Source organism: Neoarius graeffei, chromosome 5 (genome assembly GCF_027579695.1).
Source record: "Neoarius graeffei isolate fNeoGra1 chromosome 5, fNeoGra1.pri, whole genome shotgun sequence".
NCBI lineage: Eukaryota > Metazoa > Chordata > Actinopteri > Siluriformes > Ariidae > Neoarius > Neoarius graeffei.
This window is the reverse complement of record NC_083573.1, coordinates 38,970,348-38,989,609: the sequence shown is the minus strand read 5'-3', so window position 1 is coordinate 38,989,609 and position 19,262 is coordinate 38,970,348. Positions and strand designations below refer to the sequence as shown.

At 42.6% G+C, this 19,262-nt stretch overlaps 1 protein-coding gene across 2 annotated transcripts in view; it reads left to right on the top strand.

The window, feature by feature from the left end:
* The first annotated feature begins 351 nt into the window (after positions 1-351).
* Positions 352-19,262, top strand: part of foxj2 (forkhead box J2) — a 35,717-nt gene continuing 16,806 nt past the window's right edge. The window contains exons 1-6 of one of the 2 annotated variants that reach the window (XM_060921656.1): positions 353-675; positions 986-1,308; positions 1,453-1,527; positions 4,159-4,245; positions 4,340-4,450; positions 11,957-12,110. In XM_060921656.1, coding sequence (XP_060777639.1) covers positions 1,000-1,308; positions 1,453-1,527; positions 4,159-4,245; positions 4,340-4,450; positions 11,957-12,110 — 736 coding nt within the window. In that variant the 5' untranslated portion in view covers positions 353-675; positions 986-999. Of the gene's footprint in view, positions 676-985; positions 1,309-1,452; positions 1,528-4,158; positions 4,246-4,339; positions 4,451-11,956; positions 12,111-19,262 lie in introns of both variants that reach the window. The other variant, XM_060921657.1, reaches the window with a different exon arrangement.

Genomic DNA, 19,262 nt, shown 5'->3' with positions numbered 1-19,262 from the left:
AATGCCAAGTATTTTCTTCTTGTAATTTTTCTCATATGATTTTGAGAATTGTTTTGTGTGTGCATTGTTATTAATACATAAATAAATGAAGACGCTCCTACACAGATATTAGCATTCTGGTGATTTTGTTTTCATTTACAATATCGGTTTGAAGAGATCTAGCTGTTCAGCCTGCGAGTGCAGGACTGTGCCTTGTTACTGTATGACTCAGTCCTGTCTCGCTCCTGTCCTTGCTTCAGTTGTAGAAGAATTTCAACAGCAGACAGTGTGGGTGTGGCCATGTGGGGTAGGAGGGGACAGAGGGCACCCAAATAGAGGAGTGGCAAAAGGAACAGAGGAATACTGAAGGTGGAGTGTGTGTGACGTTCTTCAGAGAAAGGGAGGGAGAGAGAGAGAAAGGAAGAACTTTTCCGAAGAGGTTGGTTTTTGTTTTTTCCATTTTCCCCCTTCTTTTGGTTTAAATAAACATTACGGACAGAGAGGGTAAACGTTAAAAACTCTAGAAGAGCTGTTTTGATGGGAAATGAGAGCCTGATAAACCGAAAGAGGAAGAGAGGAGGAAAAGGAGAAGGGGAAAATAAGCCCTCCGTGATCATCTTCAGTTCTGTGTAACAGATGACGGCATTAAAAATTGACAGTGTGAAGCCTGGGGCCTGTTGACAGACGAGAGGAACTGTAAGTGTTCCCTTTCTTTCTTCCTTTCTCTCTCAAACATGCACCAAATTTGAGTCTAACAGGAAAGAATATAAAACTGTCTATCCATCCTTCTATAGGATCATGTTCTGTACTGGCTCTCTACCTTCTTTTCAGAACCCTTAAGTTTTATTCATCTTTTCTTTTTAGTTAAGAACCTAGCCAGGAAGTCATTTCATCTCTTCAAACTTTGCAAATATGATTTGCATTCCTTAGATCCAGAATTCCTGTTGCTGTTTTAATCCATTGCATTAGTTTGATCAAATCCAAAATCATTCTTCCTGCACTGCAGCAACTTCCTTGACCATGACGTCAGAACTGGACTCCAGTTTGACCAGCATCGACTGGCTCCCACGGCTGGGAATGAGCAGTCTCCGCTCAGGGAAAGAGCGAGGGGAGAGAAAGCGAGAACGAGGAAGAGAACGAGATACGCCCCTATCCATCCCAGCCTCCTCCCCTCCACCAAACTCCAAAGGGAAGCCACCACATAGTTATGCCACCCTCATTGCAATGGCAATAAGCTCTGCTCCAGAAAGAAAGCTGAGTCTGAACGATATATACACATGGATCAGCGATACGTTCCCTTTCTACAGCAGAGCAGGAAGAGGCTGGAAGGTACGGTGGAGTGCAGAGACCTTATACACTTCAAATAATGTTCCATTGCTGCCTAATGTGTGCTGTGTACCATATGTTTGGTGAAATTTGCCATCACGTTTGGACTCAAAGCAAGGTTTCTGCTTTTTTTTTTTTTTCATGCAGAATTCAATTCGACATAATCTTTCCCTGAATAAATGCTTCCGGAAAGTTCCAAGACCACAGAGCGACCCTGGGAAGGTGATATGATTCAGTTGAAGAATCCTAAATGTTTTAGTGACTGTTCTAACATGTAATAGCCGCACGCTACAGTCTCAAGACGGGGCTTCATTAATAGTATCCGACAGTTTCAGGAGGTGCGAGGGGTTTTCCCACATACCACCAAAATTGCACAGCATCCTCCTCCCTTGAAAAAGTGTTAGCAGTGCAGAATCAATTTGCAGTTATTCCATGAAATCGAGTCGTACATGAGCTGATCGCTGATGAGGCATGTAGCACCGAGTCAACTATAAGCCATGTATGACGAGATTGAGTGGAATAACTGTTTTATTCTATCCACATTCACTAGATATTGAGAAACAGAGCATTTTTATGTTGATTTTTTGCAAATTCGATAAATAAAAACTATACAAAACGTCCAACAAAATCATTTCCGCTTAGAATGTAAACAAACCGACGAAATGACAGTAGCAATTTGTGAAAAGTGCTATAATAATTCTTGAAAAATAAAAAAAGATACGCTCTTACCATCAAATACTTTTATTCCATATTTTGTTGCTTTTTTTTATTTGGGGGGGGGGGGGTCTTCTTCAGGCTTTTTTTTTTTTTTTTTTGATGGTTGGCAAACCAACTTAAAGGTGCATTTCCGCCACTGACTGTGCTGGAGTGAGGAACGGAGATGGGGGGGCTATATTCTTTTCGCCATTTCTGTTTCTTTTAAATACTTGATAACAATTTTGGGGTTTTGTTTCATCCTTGGTTGGTTCAGCAACACGCGCCGCCATTTAGTTTTTCTCTACTCACGATATGTGAGCTGATATCCTAGTAGTAGAGTAGCCAATCAGAGCATGTGATTGCTCATATCCAGTGAATGTGGATAGAATAATTTCTATTACTCAGTCCACACTGAATGTTTATTTATTCTGCCTTTATTTTAAAATTTTGTAGTTTTTACTGCATGTCTAACTTAATTACATTTACTCTTACTCTACAGTGGTGCTTGAAAGTTTGTGAACCCTTCAGAATTTTCTATATTTCTGCATAAGTATGACCTAAAACATTATCAGATTTTCACACAAGCCCTAAAAGTAGATAAAGAGAACCCAGTTAAACAAATAAGACAAAAATATTATACTTGGTCATTTATTTATTGAGGAAAATGATCCAATATTACAGATCTGTGAGTGGCAAAAGTATGTGAACATTTGCTTTCAGTATCTGGTGTGACCCCCTTGTGCAGCAATAACTGCAACTAAATGTTTCCGGTAACTGTTGATCAGTCCTGCACACCAGCTTGGAGGAATTTTAGCCCATTCCCCCGTACAGAACAGCTTCAACTCTGGGATGTTGGTGGGTTTCATCACATGAACTGCTCGCTTCAGGTCCTTCCACAACATTCCGATTGGATTAAGGTCAGGACTTTGACTTGGCCATTCCAAAACATTAACTTTATTCTTCTTTAACCATTCTTTGGTAGAACAACTTGTGCGCTTAGGGTCGTTGTCTTGCTGCATGACCCACCTTCTCTTGAGATTCAGTTCATGGACAGATGTCCTGACATTTTCCTTTAGAATCCGCTGGTATAATTCAGAATTCATTGTTCCATCAATGATGGCAAGCCGTCCTGGCCCAGATGTAGCAAAACAGGCCCAAACCATGATACTACCACCGCTATGTTTCGCAGATGGCATAAGGTTCTTATGCTGGAATGCAGTGTTTTCCTTTCTCCAAACATAACGCTTCTCATTTAAACCAAAAAGTTCTATTTTGGTCTCATCCGTCCACAAACCATTTTTCCAATAGCCTTCTGGCTTGTCCACATGATCTTTAGCAAACTGCAGACGAGCAGCAATTTTCTTTTTGGAGAGCAGTGGCTTTCTCCTTGCAACCCTGCCATGCACACCATTGTTGTTCAGTGTTCTCCCGATGGTGGACTCATGAACATTAACATTAGCCAATGTGAGAGAGGCCTTCAGTTACTCAGAAGTTACCCTGGGGTCCTTTGTGACCTCACCGACTATTACACACCTTGCTTTTGGAGTGATCTTTGTTGGTTGACCACTCCTGGGGAGGGTAACAATGGTCTTGAATTTCCTCCATTTGTACACAATCTGTCTGACTGTGGATTGGTGGAGTCCAAACTCTTTAGAGATGGTTTTGTAACCTTTTCCAGCCTGATGAGCATCAACAACGCTTTTTCTGAGGCCCTCAGAAATCTCCTTTGTTCGTGCCATGATACACTTCCACAAACGTGTTGTGAAGCTCAGACTTTGATAGATCCCTGTTCTTTAAATTAAACAGGGTGCCCACTCACACCTGATTGTCATCCCACTGATTGAAAACATCTGACTCTAATTTCACCTTCAAATTAATTAATGACCAAGTATAATATTTTTGTCTCATTTGTTTAACTGGGTTCTCTTTATCTACTTTTAGGATTTGTGTGAGAATCTGATGATGTTTTAGGTCATATTTATGCAGAAATATAGAAAATTCTAAAGGGTTCACAAACTTTCAAGCACAGTGGTAGACCATTCTTTGCTACTCTAATTGTTTATATCTTTCGGTAATTCAGTTTAGATCATTTTAGGCTCTTGAGTCTGAGACGCAGTTTGTAGTGAAGTTAAACATTTTCCTTGTCTCTGTGTTCAGGGTTCTTATTGGACCATGGATGGACCACCTGACCAACATCAGGCTAGAGGTGCTAAAAGACCTTGTCCTGCAAGTGAGGAGGAGACGGTAGAGTCCTCAGACTTTACTCAGTTACTATTTTGTTATTGCAGGAAATAAAACATAGGTCATGTCTTAAGCAATGTGTTTTCTACTATTTCAGGAGGTCCACGAAAAAACTCCATCCATAGTGGACAAAACACATATCAGTCAACCGGAACCTCTCCCTCTTCCACCTGATATCAAAACTACTCTGTCTCCACCTCCCTGCAAGGTACAAATCACCTGTACTGCCAGTTTCTGGACTGTGCACTATACTTACAGTGCCCTCCACAATTATTGGCACCGCTTGTAAAGGTTCGGAAAAAATCCACCTTTTGGTGAAGTCGCTTCATCTCACACTGAAAAAAATGAGAAAAATCCAACCTTTAATTGAAATAAATTTATTCAGAGAAAAACAAATCCCTCATCAAGCAATAATTATTTCACAACAACACATGTGCCACTGTTACTGGCATCCCTGGAAATTATACACAGTGTAATTGAAGCATGTTTCCCATTAAATTGTACAGGTTTGAGTTGATTGGAGTGTGTAGGAACTTTCAAGCTGTAATCTATGATTTCCTGATTAACTGGGGTACAAATATGAGGTGACACAGAGGCCAGATTCCCGTAGTCATCCATCAACATAGGAAAGATAAGAGAGAACACACAAACCAAATGAGGGAGAAGTGTGCTGACCTTCATAAGTCAGAGAATGATAATAAAAATATCTACTTACCTGAAAATGCCCATTTCTACTGTTAGGGTAATAATTTAAAAAAAATGTGGACACCAACTGGAACTGTTACAGACTCGCCTTGAAGAGGCTCCAAGTGTATTTTGCCCCCACGTGCAGTGAGGAGGATTGCAAGAGAGGTAAAATAATATTCCCAAGGATCACTGTTGGTGAATTACAAGAAAAAGTAAAATCTTGGTGTTTCCAAGTCTCCAAAACCACCATCAGACTCCACCTCCATGCCAAAAGATTATTTGGAAGGTATGCCAGAAAAAAAACTTTTCTGTCAGTCAACCACAAACATAAGCACCTGAAGTTTGCGAAACGCTACTACAACTTTGACTGGTACCATGTTCTATGGTCTGATGAAACAAAAATGGAGCTTTGTGCCAGTAAACACTCAAGGTGGGTTTGGCGTAAAAAGAAGGATGGCTATAATGAAAAGAACCCGATCCCAACTGTAAAATATGGTGGAAGTTCTGTGATGTTTTGGGGCTGTTTTTCCTCCAAAGACCCTGGAAACCTTGTTAGGGTCCACGGCATCATGGACTCCATGAAATACCAGAACATTTTAAATCAAAATCTGGCTGCTTCTGCCAGGAAACTAAAACTGGGTTGTCATTGGATCTTCCAGCAGGACAATAATCCGAAGCATATGTCCAAATCAACACAAAAATGGTTCGTTGACCACAGGATCAAGCTTCTGCCCTGGCCACCTCAGTCCCCTGACCTGAACCCCAGTGAAAACCTGTGGGGTGAGCTGAAGAGGAGAGAGAGAGAGAGTACAAGAGAGGGTCGAGGACCCTGGATGATCTGGAGAGATTGTGTAAAGAGGAACGGTCTCAGATGTCCTGCTGTCTATCTCCAACCTTATAAAATGCTAGAGGAGAGACTCAGTGCTGTTTTACTGGCAAAGGGAGGTTGTACAAAATAGTAAATGCAGGGCTGCCAATAATAGTGGCACATGTGTTTTTGTTGAAAATTATTTCTTGGTGAGTTTTTTTTTTTCTGAATAAATTAATTTTAATTAAAGATTGGCTTTTTCTAATTTTTTTCAATATGAGATGAAGCTACTTCACCAAAAGGTGGATTTTTTTCCCTAACCCTTTTCACTAATCTTCACAAGGGGTGCCAATAATTATGGAGGCCACTGTATTAGGGTATTTATGAAATGATAAAGGTTAAAAAGGATGAAGGAGGATGCATACAGGACCAGCGATGATTGTGATTAAGAGAAAATCAAAAACCGAAGAATATAAGCAGAATAAATAAACATAAATAAAAAGTTGATGAATTAGCCAAACCCTGGACCTTCAGCTCCATCATATCCAAAACCTGATCACAATTAGCCAGCCTGAGCCTCGATAGGCTTAAGAAGGATCAGACATACTCGTGGCATACTTTAAACACCCTTATCAGTCAAACACTGAACAGCGAAAGCAAACTATGTGAAACCTTTCTCTATTTTTTTCCCCCTTTGGGCATGTCCGAGCATCTTTGAGCTTCTCAGAATTACAAACTGTCCCTTTTAGCGATCGGAAACAAAAGATGAATGAAAATTCTTGAGTCTTGAGCAGCTAGCACAGAGCATTAACCCTGTAAGGGGGCCCTTAATGTCCACGATCCATAAAAATCCTTTGGAGATGATGATGATAGTCCAATAACTGTTTTATTGTTGAGTTCAGCAAATGGCACATGCATGTCATTCAGAAATTTGATAAGGGTGTATTATCTTTAGTGTTTATACTTGTTAAATACTTCAGGTAGTATATTCAGGTTTAACACGACTTAACTTGCCATCTTTTATAGTTAATTTCAAAATGTCCATTTAACAGGTTTAACTTGAGTAAAACCATTTATCATGCTTTTAATTATCTTATTTGAGTAGTAAAATTAATTTTAAAAAATAATGCTAACTTTTTTGGTAATTAAAATATGTGGAAAAAATGGTATCTACCAGAGGGGAACCATCAGGGTCTTCTAGGCCTTCAGAGAAGCCCGAACATATCAGCATTTCAAATGTTATATTTAATTTCTTTCATTTGTTAATTGCTTTCATAATTTCATCATAATTATTCTCTTCTAATTTGGCCTCATTTTCTATCAAATTTGCTTCAGGAATGAAAGGGTTACTGTCCTGAAAACATTAAAATCAAGTTAGCCAATGAGACTTTTTTTTGTTTGTTGTGTCTAGGCTGAGAAGAGTTTAGAGCTGGCTCACTCACTGGTTAGGACTTAATTGCTGGGACAGAAGGCCATGGCAGTGTATGTTTATGTAGGAAGTGACAGATTAATTAACCAATCAGATTTTGATTTATAGTGGGAGGGATCAAAAAATTTATCACGCTCGGCCTTTTCAAACACCAACGTGAGCTTAACCGTGCGTCGACGCAGCAGTGAAGTCACCTTCCAGCTGGTGTAACATTCATCAGTAGTGTTGGCGAATGCTAATAAAGCGAGAGCAAGTAGCACAGGCTAATGACTGAGAAACTAAGATTTCTGTCTCCAGACTCTTCTTCCATGCTGCACGCTCGCCACAGTATTTTTCACTCATACTTAAGTATTCATTTCCCTGTGTAACATACTGAGTTACTTTTAAAATCAATATCGACAGCTACACACAACGGAGCGACCTGGCAGTCTGCCACTAATCCCTGACAAAATCCTTTGCCCTGTTGCTTTTTTGGTGTAAGCAGTGCCTCTGATTAAAGATGGTGCCTCTTCTAATGTCCTCAGTAATTGATTAAAATCACAACATGACATTATTAATCATCATCTGCTTCTGGCTGCTCCCGTTAGAGGTCACCATAGCGGATAATATCTGTCCATCTCCTCCTGTCCTCTATATCTTTTTCTGTCGCACAAACCGTCCTCATGTCCTTCTTCACCACATCCATAAATCTCATCTTTGGTCTTCCTCTTTTCCTTCTACCTGGCAACTCCATCTCCAGCATTCTTTTCAAAATATACCCTGGATCTCTCTGGTGTTCAAACCATCTCAATCTCGTCTCTCTCACTTTGTCTCCAAACCATCCTACATGTCCTGTCCCTCTAATATACTCATTTCTCATCCTGTCCAACTTTATGACTCCCAGTGAAAATCTCAATATCTTCAGCTCTGCTCCTTCCAGTTCAGCCTCCTGTCTTTTTGTCAGTGCCACTGTCTCCAAACCGTACAACATCGCTGCTCTTACTACTGTCTTGTACATTTTCCCTTTCACTCTTGCTGGTATCCTTCTGTCAGAAATCACTCCCGACATCCTCTTCTCCTCCATCCATTCCAACCTGCTTGCACTCTTTTCTTCACTTCTCTTCCACACTCACCATTACTTTGTCCAGATATATGAACTCCTTTGCTTTGACCACCTCTATTCTCACCTCATCCATGCACATGTACTCCGTCTTGCTCCACAAATGTCATGTTGTGTTTTTAATACTGGCCCCAAATGGAATTCCAGCCCAAAACACAAAATTCAGCATGATGATGTGGTTGAATCAAACTGTAAGTCAGTGGTGCTGGAATTAATACAACTCCTTACTTGATATCCCTCAAAACATTGTGCTCAAGTCCAAGGTCAGAATCATGCATAGTTGAGACGCACCTCTGATTTAGTCAAACTTCACCCCACATACATACAACCCCAATTCCAAAAAAGTTGAGACGCTGTGTAAACTGTAAATAAAAACAGAATGGGATAATTTGCAAATCAGGGAAACCTTATATTTTACTGAAAATAGTACAAAGACAACATGGCAAATGTTGAAACTGAGAAATTTTATTGGTGTTTTTTTTGGGGGGGGTGTTTGTTTGTTTGTTTGTTTGTTTGTTTGTTTGTTTTTTTAATATATATGCTTATTTTGAATTTGAATTTTGTCAGCAATACGTTCCAGAAAAGTTGGGAGGAGGCATATGTACCACTGTGTTGCATCACCTGTACTTTTAACAACACAGTGTTTGGGAACTGAGGAGACCAATTGCTGTAGTTTTGAAAGAGAAATGTTGTCCCATTCTTGCCTGATATATAATTTCAGTTGCTCAATAGTTTGTGGTCTCCTTTGTTGTATTTTGCACTTCATAATGCGTCAAATGTTTTAAATCGGAGACGGGTCTGGACTGCAAGCAGGCCAGTTTAGCACCCGGACTCTAAGAGACTCGGTCTCTCTGGGATGCTCTTTTTGTACCCAGTCATGTTACTGACCTGTTGCCAATTAACCAAATGATGTTTGTTTGTTTGCATTACACAACTTTTTCAGTCTTTTGTTGCCCCGTCCCAACTTTTCTGAAACGTATTGCTGACATCAAATTGAAAATGAGCATATATTTAAAAAAAATAAATCTGTTTCGACATTTGATATGTTGTCTTTCACTGATTCTTGGGATTTTGGATAAAACAGGTTTTAATTTTGAAAATAAGTTACTTAAATTGCAAAATCTAAAGGTATATCATTATAGGACAAGGCCTTGGCTGTTCAGCAATGTACCGGTGCAAGCTCCTCATTTTGTATTTTTTTCATAAAATAGGCATTTTTTCAGCTATTACTTTTTGTCAACACCGTCAGACGCAATAAAAAGCAAATTATTTTGTATATATTTGGTCTAATATGTATTTAGTAGAGTTTTAAAATCATCTGGCATTCTTAGCACACATATACACTGTTAAAAGTTGAATATTCACTTTAATTCAATTTTTATACAGTTTCACGTGTACTCCTTTAAAGATCTAATATTATACAATATTTACTTTCAGCCTAAGGAGACAAAGTAATGTTTTTTTATTTAACAAACTTATTTTTGCATTAAAAGAGACTATTACTTTCATAACTCAACAGCACTGAAGAAACATGTTGTAAGCATTTTCATTAAAAAAAAAATAAAACTCCCTCTGACAGTGGTGACAGTGGCCTCATTACAACATATAATTCCAAATTTCAATTCCAAAAAGTCAATGGCTTTTTGCTTAACAACTTTATTTAACTATTTGGTCCAAAAAAATAACAATCCTGAGCAATGTAATAACATTTTTTCAAGGAATATAGGCCTAAGGTATAATTAAGCAATATCATTTTTAAAAGTACTCCATCCCCATATCATCAAATATCAAATCATCATAGTAAGAAATAATGTTATTACTATTCTATTTATAATACCATTAGTAATGGTAATAATGTTATTACCATTACTAATCTAATCTAATATTTTTTATACAAAAGTGACAGTGTTGACATGGTATGGTTGTGACTGTAGCAGTGTCCAAAAATATGAACAAGTTTAAGAGAAAATACCAAACTTGCAGGAGCTTGAGTAATCTGGAAGCATGCAGTAGAGCTGAAGGTTTGAAAAGAGGGTCCTCGGGAATATAGTTGACCTTGTAGTTGCCTGATTTTATTGCTTTTTGTAAATATCTGACGGTGGTGACGAATATGTGGGACACATTTTGAGCAACCACAAAATAATAGTAAACATTGTTCAAAACTTACTGTTTGCAGTTTTAAATACATATAACAATGTATTCTTTCATGTAGTAAAGGTATTATTCAATTAAATTATTACTTTTTGTTTTTTAATCAAGTTGAAATGATTAGCTCCTATCCGAGGACAACTGATTTTGTAGGCAGTGGCCAGCATATAATCATTAAATTAATAAAAAATAAAAACAATCCTATAAAAGAACCTTACATATGTGCAAAGTTTGATTATAACTTTTATTTTTTTTTATTTATGAAAATGTTATTAATTTCCAACAGACTTGGCACTTTTCTTAGTGGGACACGTTTTTGCCAAAGTTTCAAGAATCAGTGCTTTGTCTCATCTCATCTCATCTCATCTCATTATCTCTAGCCGCTTTATCCTGTTCTACAGGGTCGCAGGCAAGCTGGAGCCTATCCCAGCTGACTACGGGCGAAAGGCGGGGTAGACCCTGGACAAGTCGCCAGGTCATCACAGGGCTGACACATAGACACAGACAACCATTCACACTCACATTTACACCTACGGTCAATTTAGAGTCACCAGTTAACCTAACCTGCATGTCTTTGGACTGTGGGGGAAGCCGGAGCACCCGGAGGAAACCCACGCGGACACGGGGAGAACATGCAAACTCCACACAGAAAGGCCCTCGCCGGCCACGGGGCTCGAACCCAGGACCTTCTTGCTGTGAGGCGACAGCGCTAACCACTACACCACCGTGCCGACCCTCAGTGCTTTGTATTATTTTCAGTGAAATATAGGATTTCCATGATTTGCAAATCTTCACTTTTTTTTGTTTTTGTTTTACAGTGTCCCAACTTTTTTTTGGAATTGGGGTTGTAACTCCCGCATTAGCTGAGTAGACCAGAGGTATTATATGGGAGATCTGAACACTACATACTGTACAAGCTTACCTCAACTCTGAAAGAAAAAAAAAAACTGGATTTTTGTAAATCTTTAATGCCATCCGGGATTAAAAGATCTGCTTTTGGGAACAGACCCCAGTGCAACTCAGAGCTTTCTGAATCTATGATTTTTCTTTCCGTTCTCAAATCTTGGTAGCCTTTCGAAAAGAAATAAATATTTTAGAGAAAGAAAAAAGAAATAGATGCACAGGATCAGTCAGACACCAGTCACTGGTTCCATCTGTTACTAGATTACACTCCTGTCTGCGATAGTCAGTCATTTACAAAGTGAAGGGGATGAAACAGAAGCAATACTTTCACATCTGCAACAGATCAAAATGGTGCATTTCAAAACCAAACTCGGTTTTGCCAGGCTTAAAATAACTTTCAGCTAAACCATCTGCCTTTCTGGGGAGATCACAAAGCTCTTCCAACACTCAAACAAGGACATATTTATGATTCTTGACTGTCTCAAGTGTCCTGTGATCTGGACTAAAACAAAAGGTAGATAAATAATAATAATTAAAAAAAAGAGAGCGAGAGAGAGACTGGATTAAGAACTGAGGATTTAACAGATTTTTATTCTTGGCTCTAAATAAACCTGATTCTAATATTGATGTTTTCCATCAGCGTCCACCCGCACCATTAACTACAGCCCCTTCTGCCTCGGGCCCTTCAGCTGAGCCACCGCTGCGTTTCTCCTTCTCCGACCTCAACCTGCCAGACCTCTACACTTCTTTTCAGTCTCTCTGTCGCTCTGTGAGAGAGAGAGTCACTTCACAGTGTGAGTAAAGTGTGAAAACCAGATCAGGCCTTTCATTATTTGGTTCTGTTAAAGGCAACACAATAACTGCACAATATTTTTTTCTTCTTGTTATGTGGCACATCAGTGTCGACTTGACATCGCATAGCATCACCTGGCTTGATCCTGAGCTCGCATAACTGGTTTTTTTTTGTTTGTTTGTCTCTCGTCTCGTCTCGTCTTCTTCCGCTTATCCAGGACCGGGTCGCGGAGGCAGCAGTCTAAGCATGGAAGCCCAAACTTCCCTTTCCCCAGACACCTCGGCCAGCTCCTGGAAGAACACCGAGGCGTTCCCAGGCCAGCCGAGAGACATAGTCCCTCCAGCGTGTCCTGGGTCTTCCCCGGGGCCTCCTCCCGGGGGGACATGCCTGGAACACCTCCCCAGGGAGGCGTCCAGGAGGCATCCGAAAAAGATGCCCGAGCCACCTCAGCTGGTTCCTCTCGATGTGGAGGAGCAGCGGCTCTACTCTGAGCTCCTCCCGAGTGACTGTGCTTCTCACCCTATCTCTAAGGGAGCGCCCAGCCACCCTGCGAAGGAAACTCATTTCAGCCGCTTGTATCCGCGATCTTGTTCTTTCTGTCATTACCCAAAGCTCATGACCATAGGTGAGAGTCGGAACGTAGATCGACTGGTAAATTGAGAGCTTCGCCTTTTGGCTCAGCTCCTTCTTCACCACGACGGACCGGTAAAGCGACCGCATCACTGCGGAGGCTGCACCGATCCGCCTGTCGATCTCACGCTCCATCCTTCCCTCACTCGTGAACAAGATCCCGAGATACTTAAACTCCTCCACTTGAGGCAGGACTTCTCCACCAACCTGGAGAGGGCAAGCCACCCTTTTCCGGTCGAGAACCATGGCCTCGGACTTGGAGGTGCTGATTCTCATCCCAGCCGCTTCACACTCGACTGCAAACCGCCCCAGTGCATGCTGAAGGTCCTGGTTTGAAGAAGCCAACAGGACAACATCATCCGCAAAAAGCAGAGATGAAATCCTGTGGTTCCCAAACAGGATTCCTTCCGGCCCCTGGCTGCGCCTAGAAATTCTGTCCATAAAAATTATGAACAGAACCGGTGACAACGGGCAGCCCTGACGGAGTCCAACATGCACTGGGAACAGGTCTGACTTACTGCCGGCAATGCGAACCAGACTCCTGCTCTGTTCATACAGGGACCGGACAGCCCTTAGCAAAGAGCCCCGAACCCCATACTCCCGAAGCACCCCCCACAGAATACCACGGGGGACACGGTCGAATGCCTTCTCCAGATCCACAAAGCACATGTGGACTGGTTGGGCAAACTCCCATGAACCCTCGAGCACCCTATGAAGGGTATAGAGCTGGTCCAGTGTTCCGCGACCAGGACGAAAACCGCATTGTTCCTCCTGGATCTGAGGTTCGACTATTGGTCGAATTCTCCTCTCCAGTACCCTGGAGTAAACTTTCCCTGGGAGGCTGAGAAGTGTGATTCCCCTGTAATTGGAGCACACTCTCCGGTCCCCTTTCTTAAAAAGAGGGACCACCACCCCAGTCTGCCACTCCAGAGGCACTGTCCCCGACCGCCACGCGATGTTGCAGAGGCGTGTCAACCAAGACAGCCCCACAACATCCAGAGACTTGAGATACTCAGGGCGGATCTCATCCACCCCCGGTGCCTTGCCACCGAGGAGCTTGCAAACTACCTCAGTGACTTCGGCTTGGGTAATGGACGAGTCCACCTCTGAGTCATCAGCCTCAGTCTCCTCAGTGGAAGACATGACGGTGGGATTGAGGAGATCCTCAAAGTATTCCTTCCACCGCCCGACAATGTCCCCAGTCGAGGTCAACAGCTCCCCACCCGCACTGTAAACAGTGTAGGCAGAGTACTGCTTCCCCCTCCTGAGGCGCCGGACGGTCTGCCAGAATTTCTTCGAAGCCGACCGATAGTCCTTCTCCATGGCCTCCCCGAACTCCTCCCAGTTCCGAGTTTTTGCCTCCGCAACTGCCCGAGCTGCAGCGCGCCTGGCCTGCCGATACCCGTCGGCTGCCTCAGGAGTCCCGGAGGTCAACATGGCCCGATAGGACTCCTTCTTCAGCTTGACGGCATCCCTTACTTCCGGTGTCCACCACCGGGTTCGGGGATTGCCGCCACGACAGGCACCGGAGACCTTGCGGCCACAGCTCTGAACAGCTGCATCCACAATGGAGGTAGAGAACATGGTCCACTCAGACTCAATGTCCCCCGCCTCCCTCGGAAGCTGGGAAAAGCTCTCCCGGAGGTGGGAGTTAAAGACCTCCCCAACAGAGTGCTCGGCCAGACGTTCCCAGCAGACCCTCACCATACGTTTGGGCCTGCCAGGTCTGTCCAGCTTCCTCCTCCGCCAGCGGATCCAACTCACCACCAGGTGGTGATCAGTTGACAACTCAGCCCCTCTCTTCACCCGAGTGTCCAAGACATAGGGTCGGAGATCAGATGACACGACTACAAAGTCGATCATCGACCTCCGACCTAAGGTGTCCTGGTGCCACGTGCACTTATGGACACCCCTATGCTCGAACATGGTGTTCGTTATGGACAAACTGTGACTAGCACAGAAGTCCAATAACAAAACACCACTCGGGTTCAGATCGGGGAGGCCGTTCCTCCCAACCACGCCCCTCCAGGTGTCACTGTCATCGCCCACGTGAGCATTGAAGTCCCCCAGTAGCACAATGGAGTCCCCAGTCTGAGCACCCCTCAGTACCTCTCCCAGGGACTCCAAGAAGGCCGGATACTCTATACTGCTATTTGGCCCGTAGGCACAAACAACAGCAAGAGCCCTCTCCCCAATCCGAAGGCGCAGAGAGGCGACCCTCTCGTTCACTGGGGTAAACTCCAACACATGGCGGCTGAGCTGGGGAGCTATAAGGAAGCCCACACCAGCCCGCCGCCGCTCACCACGGGCGACTCCAGAGAAGTGGAAAGTCCAGCCCCTCTCGAGGAGCTGGGTTCCAGAGCCCAAGCTGTGCGTGGAGGTGAGCCCGACTATCTCTAGCCGGTACCTCTCAACCTCCCGCACAAGCTCAGGCTCCTTCCCCCCCAGCGAAGTGACATTCCATGTCCCAACAGCCAGCCGCTGTGTCCGGGGATCAGGTCGTCGAGGCCCCTGCCTTCGACTGCCACCCAATCCACACTGCACCAAACCCCTACTGCTACCTCTGTGGGTGGTGAACCCACAGGAGGTCGGGCCCACGTCACCTCTTCGGGCTGAGCCCGGCCGGGCCCCATGGGCAAAGGCCCGGCCACCAAGCGCTCGCATACGAGCCCCAACCCCGGGCCTGGCTCCAGGGTGGGGCCCCGGCTGCGTCCTACCGGGCGACGTCACGGTCCTGGATTTTTTCTCCATAGGGGTTTGTTTGTTTGTTTGTTTTTTAAATTTTGCATGTTTTTCCTTGTCCAATTGGGTTTCATCTGGGTTCTCCGGTTTCTTCCACTTCCCAAAAACATGCCAGTAGGTGGATTGTCTACAGTGTCTTGCAAAAGTATTCATCCCCCTTTGTATTTGTCCTGTTTTGCTGCATTACAAGCTGGAATTAAAATGGATCTTGGAGGGTTAGCACCATTTGATTTACACAACATGCCTACAGCTTTAAAGGTGCATAGTGTTGTTTTATTGTGACACAAACAATAATTAAGGTGTAAAAACAGAAATCTGGAGTGTGCATAGGTATTCACCCCCCCCAAGTCAATCCTTTATAGAGTGACCTTTCGCTGCAATTACAGCTGCAAGTCTCTTGGGGTATGTCTCTATAAGCTTAGCACATCTAGCCACTGGGATTTTTGCCCATTCCTCAAGGCAAAACTGCTCCAACTCCTTCAAGTTAGATGGGTTGTGTTGGTGTACAGCAATCTTCAAGCTATGCCACAGATTACCAATTGGATTGAGGTCTGGGCTTTGATTAGGCCGTTCCAAGACATTTAAATGTTTCCCTTTAAACCACTCCAGTGTAGCTTTAGCAGTATGTTTAGGGTCATTGTCCTGCTGGAACTTGAACCTTCGTCCCAGTCTCAAACCTCTGGCCAACTCAAACAGGTTTTCCTCCAGAATTGCCCTGTATTTATTGCCATCCATCTTTCCTTCAGTCCTGACCAGCTTTCCTGTCCCTGCAGATGAAAAACATCCCCACAGCATGATGCTGCCACCACCATGCTTCACTGCAGGAATGGTCTTCTCAGGGTGTTGGGTTTGCGCCACACATGGCATTTCCCATGATGGCCAAAAAGATACATTTTTGTTTCATTTGACCAGAGAATCTTCTTCCATGTGTTTGGGGAGTCTGCCACATGCTGGTTGGACAAACTCCAAACATGTTTCCTTAAGCAATTACTTTTTTTCTGGCCACTCTTCCATATGCGGCTTAAAGTGGTCCAATGGACAGATACTCCCATCTCCACTGTGGATCTTTGCAGCTCCTTTAGTGTTATCTCTGTTGCATCTCTGATTAATGCCCTCCTTGCCCGGTCTGTGAGTTTTGGTGGGCAGCCTTCTCTTGTCAGGTTTGTAGTGGTGCCATATTCTTTCCATTTTGCTATAATGGATTTAATGGTGCTCTGTGGAATATTCAAAGTTTGGGATATTTTTTATAACCCAACCCTGATCTATACTTTTCCACAACTTTGTCTCTGACCTGTTTGGAGGCTCCTTGGTTTTCATGTTACTTGCTTAGTAGTGTTGCAGAGTCAGGGTCCTTCCAGAACAGGTTGATTTATACAGACATCATGTGACAGATCATGTGACACTTTGATTGCACACAGGTGGATCCAATGATGTGACTTATGAAGTGAATTATTTGGACCAGCTCTTATTTAGGGGTTTCATACGAAAGGGGGTGAATACCTATGCACACTCCAGGTTTGTTTTTTTCATCTTAATTATTGTTTGTGTCACAATAAAACATTTATTTTCACCTTTAAAGTGGTAGGCATGTAGTGTAGGTGCAATTGGTAATTAAGTGATCAATCTCATTAAATCAGTCTCATTAATTAATCTCATTAAATCAGTCTCATTGAATCAGTCTCATTAATTAATACCATTAATTCTGGTGCTTAATAATAAATTACCAAACAGCTAAATTATGGGATATTCCAAATTATTATGATCACTTACCATATTACACAACTCATATGCACCTTGGAATTCTTTGAGATTGGGTGGCTTCAAAAATATTGGTGCACAAACACACAGTTTCAATAATAATTGAATTTATTATAACAAAGATAAAAATGAATAATGTCAGCAGATATATACATATAAGCAAGCATAAATGGTGTGTGTTATGTGTGTGTGTGAGAGTGATGTGTGAGAGTGATTGGAATCTTATCTGAGGTGTGTGTGTGTGTGTGTGTGTGTGTGTTATCTGAGGTGTGGGGGGTCACCATGTGGGGGGTGACCATGTATTTCTAAGTAGAACAAAAGAGTTAGCTTTGGTAGCTAAGATGTGTTTGTGAGGCCTGTGTGTGGCCTGAACAAAAGAGTTAGCATGGATTGTTAGCTAAGGTGTGTTTGTGTGTGGCCACGTGGCCTGACAAAGAGTTAGCATGGATTGCTAGCTAAGGTGTGTTTGTGTGTGGCCTGTGGCCTAAACAAAGACTAGCCTGGCTATCTAACTCCACTAGCTTATAACACTACTAAATCCACCGAAATCTTGATGAGGTCAAAATATGTGTAAGAATGAAATTAAGAGAGTTAGGAAGGAATAGAAGAAGCATGCAACTTATCTATTAAACAAAACTGAGAGGTCAAAACAAAATAGAACAATCATCAATTCAACACGCTGCATGTTTACATTGTACACAATTAAACCGTTCCTGAGTTTAAATTCACACTGCTTCATAAAGCTAATTCCTAAGACTAGTTTTATTGCCCAAAAATTGCCAGTCTTACTCAGTATCTTGCCTCTATGCAAGATTATGAAGAGATGTTCCGAGACTTTTGGAGTTTCACCGTTGTGGAGCACGTGAGTCGATTCCGTGGAAAGCAGAGGATTTCTTGGTCCGAATGCTTCGTAGTTCGTGATGAAAAGAAGTCTCTGATCAATGTGCACAGCGCTTTTAATTAGAAGGAATTCCGGTCGCTTCTAACTTTTAATTAAAACTGCTTTGGGCGGCAGTTTGGTAACGTTACTGATAGACAAACAAAAACCGGTTGTAACTCTGAGTTTAAAATCGCGCGATTCTGGATTTTTACCGTGGCCAGTGGTAAACAAAGAAATCGTGCTAAATCGTGGATCTTGCAAGAAAAACGTCTTTTCTTGGGTTTTCTGGTGCAGGGTATTTCTTTGTGTCCGGACGGCTTGAAGTCCAAGACGAGAGAGAGGAAGAGAGTAGCGTGTCTTAGTTTCTTATGGAATCATGGAGGAAGTGACGTAGGTGATCCCGCCCATGCATGCTGTAGGTCAACGCGGAAGTTGGCTGATGGGAAATGTAGTTCTTAAAGGGACTGTACCTACAGTAGTGTAAATCAAATGGTGCTAACCCTCCAAAAAATCCATTTTAATTCCAGCTTATAATGCGACAAAACAGGACAAACACCAAGGGGGATGAATACTTTTGCAAGACACTGTACACTAATTTGCCCCTATGGTGAATCAGTGTGTGAACATGTGAGTGTATGTTGACCTGCAATGGATCGGCATCTCATGAAGGGTATATTCCTGGGTTTGACTCTGAATCCACCATGAGCCTGACCAGGATCACTTAGTGAAGATGAATGAATGTTCCTGAAAATACTCATTGTTTTATCATTAAGTTACTGCCTTACGTAAAATCTCTGTGATGCGTCCTATGAATCCTGTATTCATAATACATTATAAAAAGCAAACGAAATAGCTTACAATGCCAAGCCTGTATAATTGCTCATAAGTGTTCTAGGTATAACCTGTGCATTTCTGACTTTGTAATGCCAGGTTATATAAGATGAAAATGAGTGTTTGCCATGAGCACACCATGCACTACAGACATGCACCACAGACTGTAGTATTTTATCTGTGCACACAAGTTAATGAACAATTATTCCACGAAATCGAGTCGTACATGAGCTGATAGCGCCGAGTCGGCTATAATCCATGTACGACGAGATTGAGTGGAATAACTGTTTTATTCTACAGTAGCAATTTGTG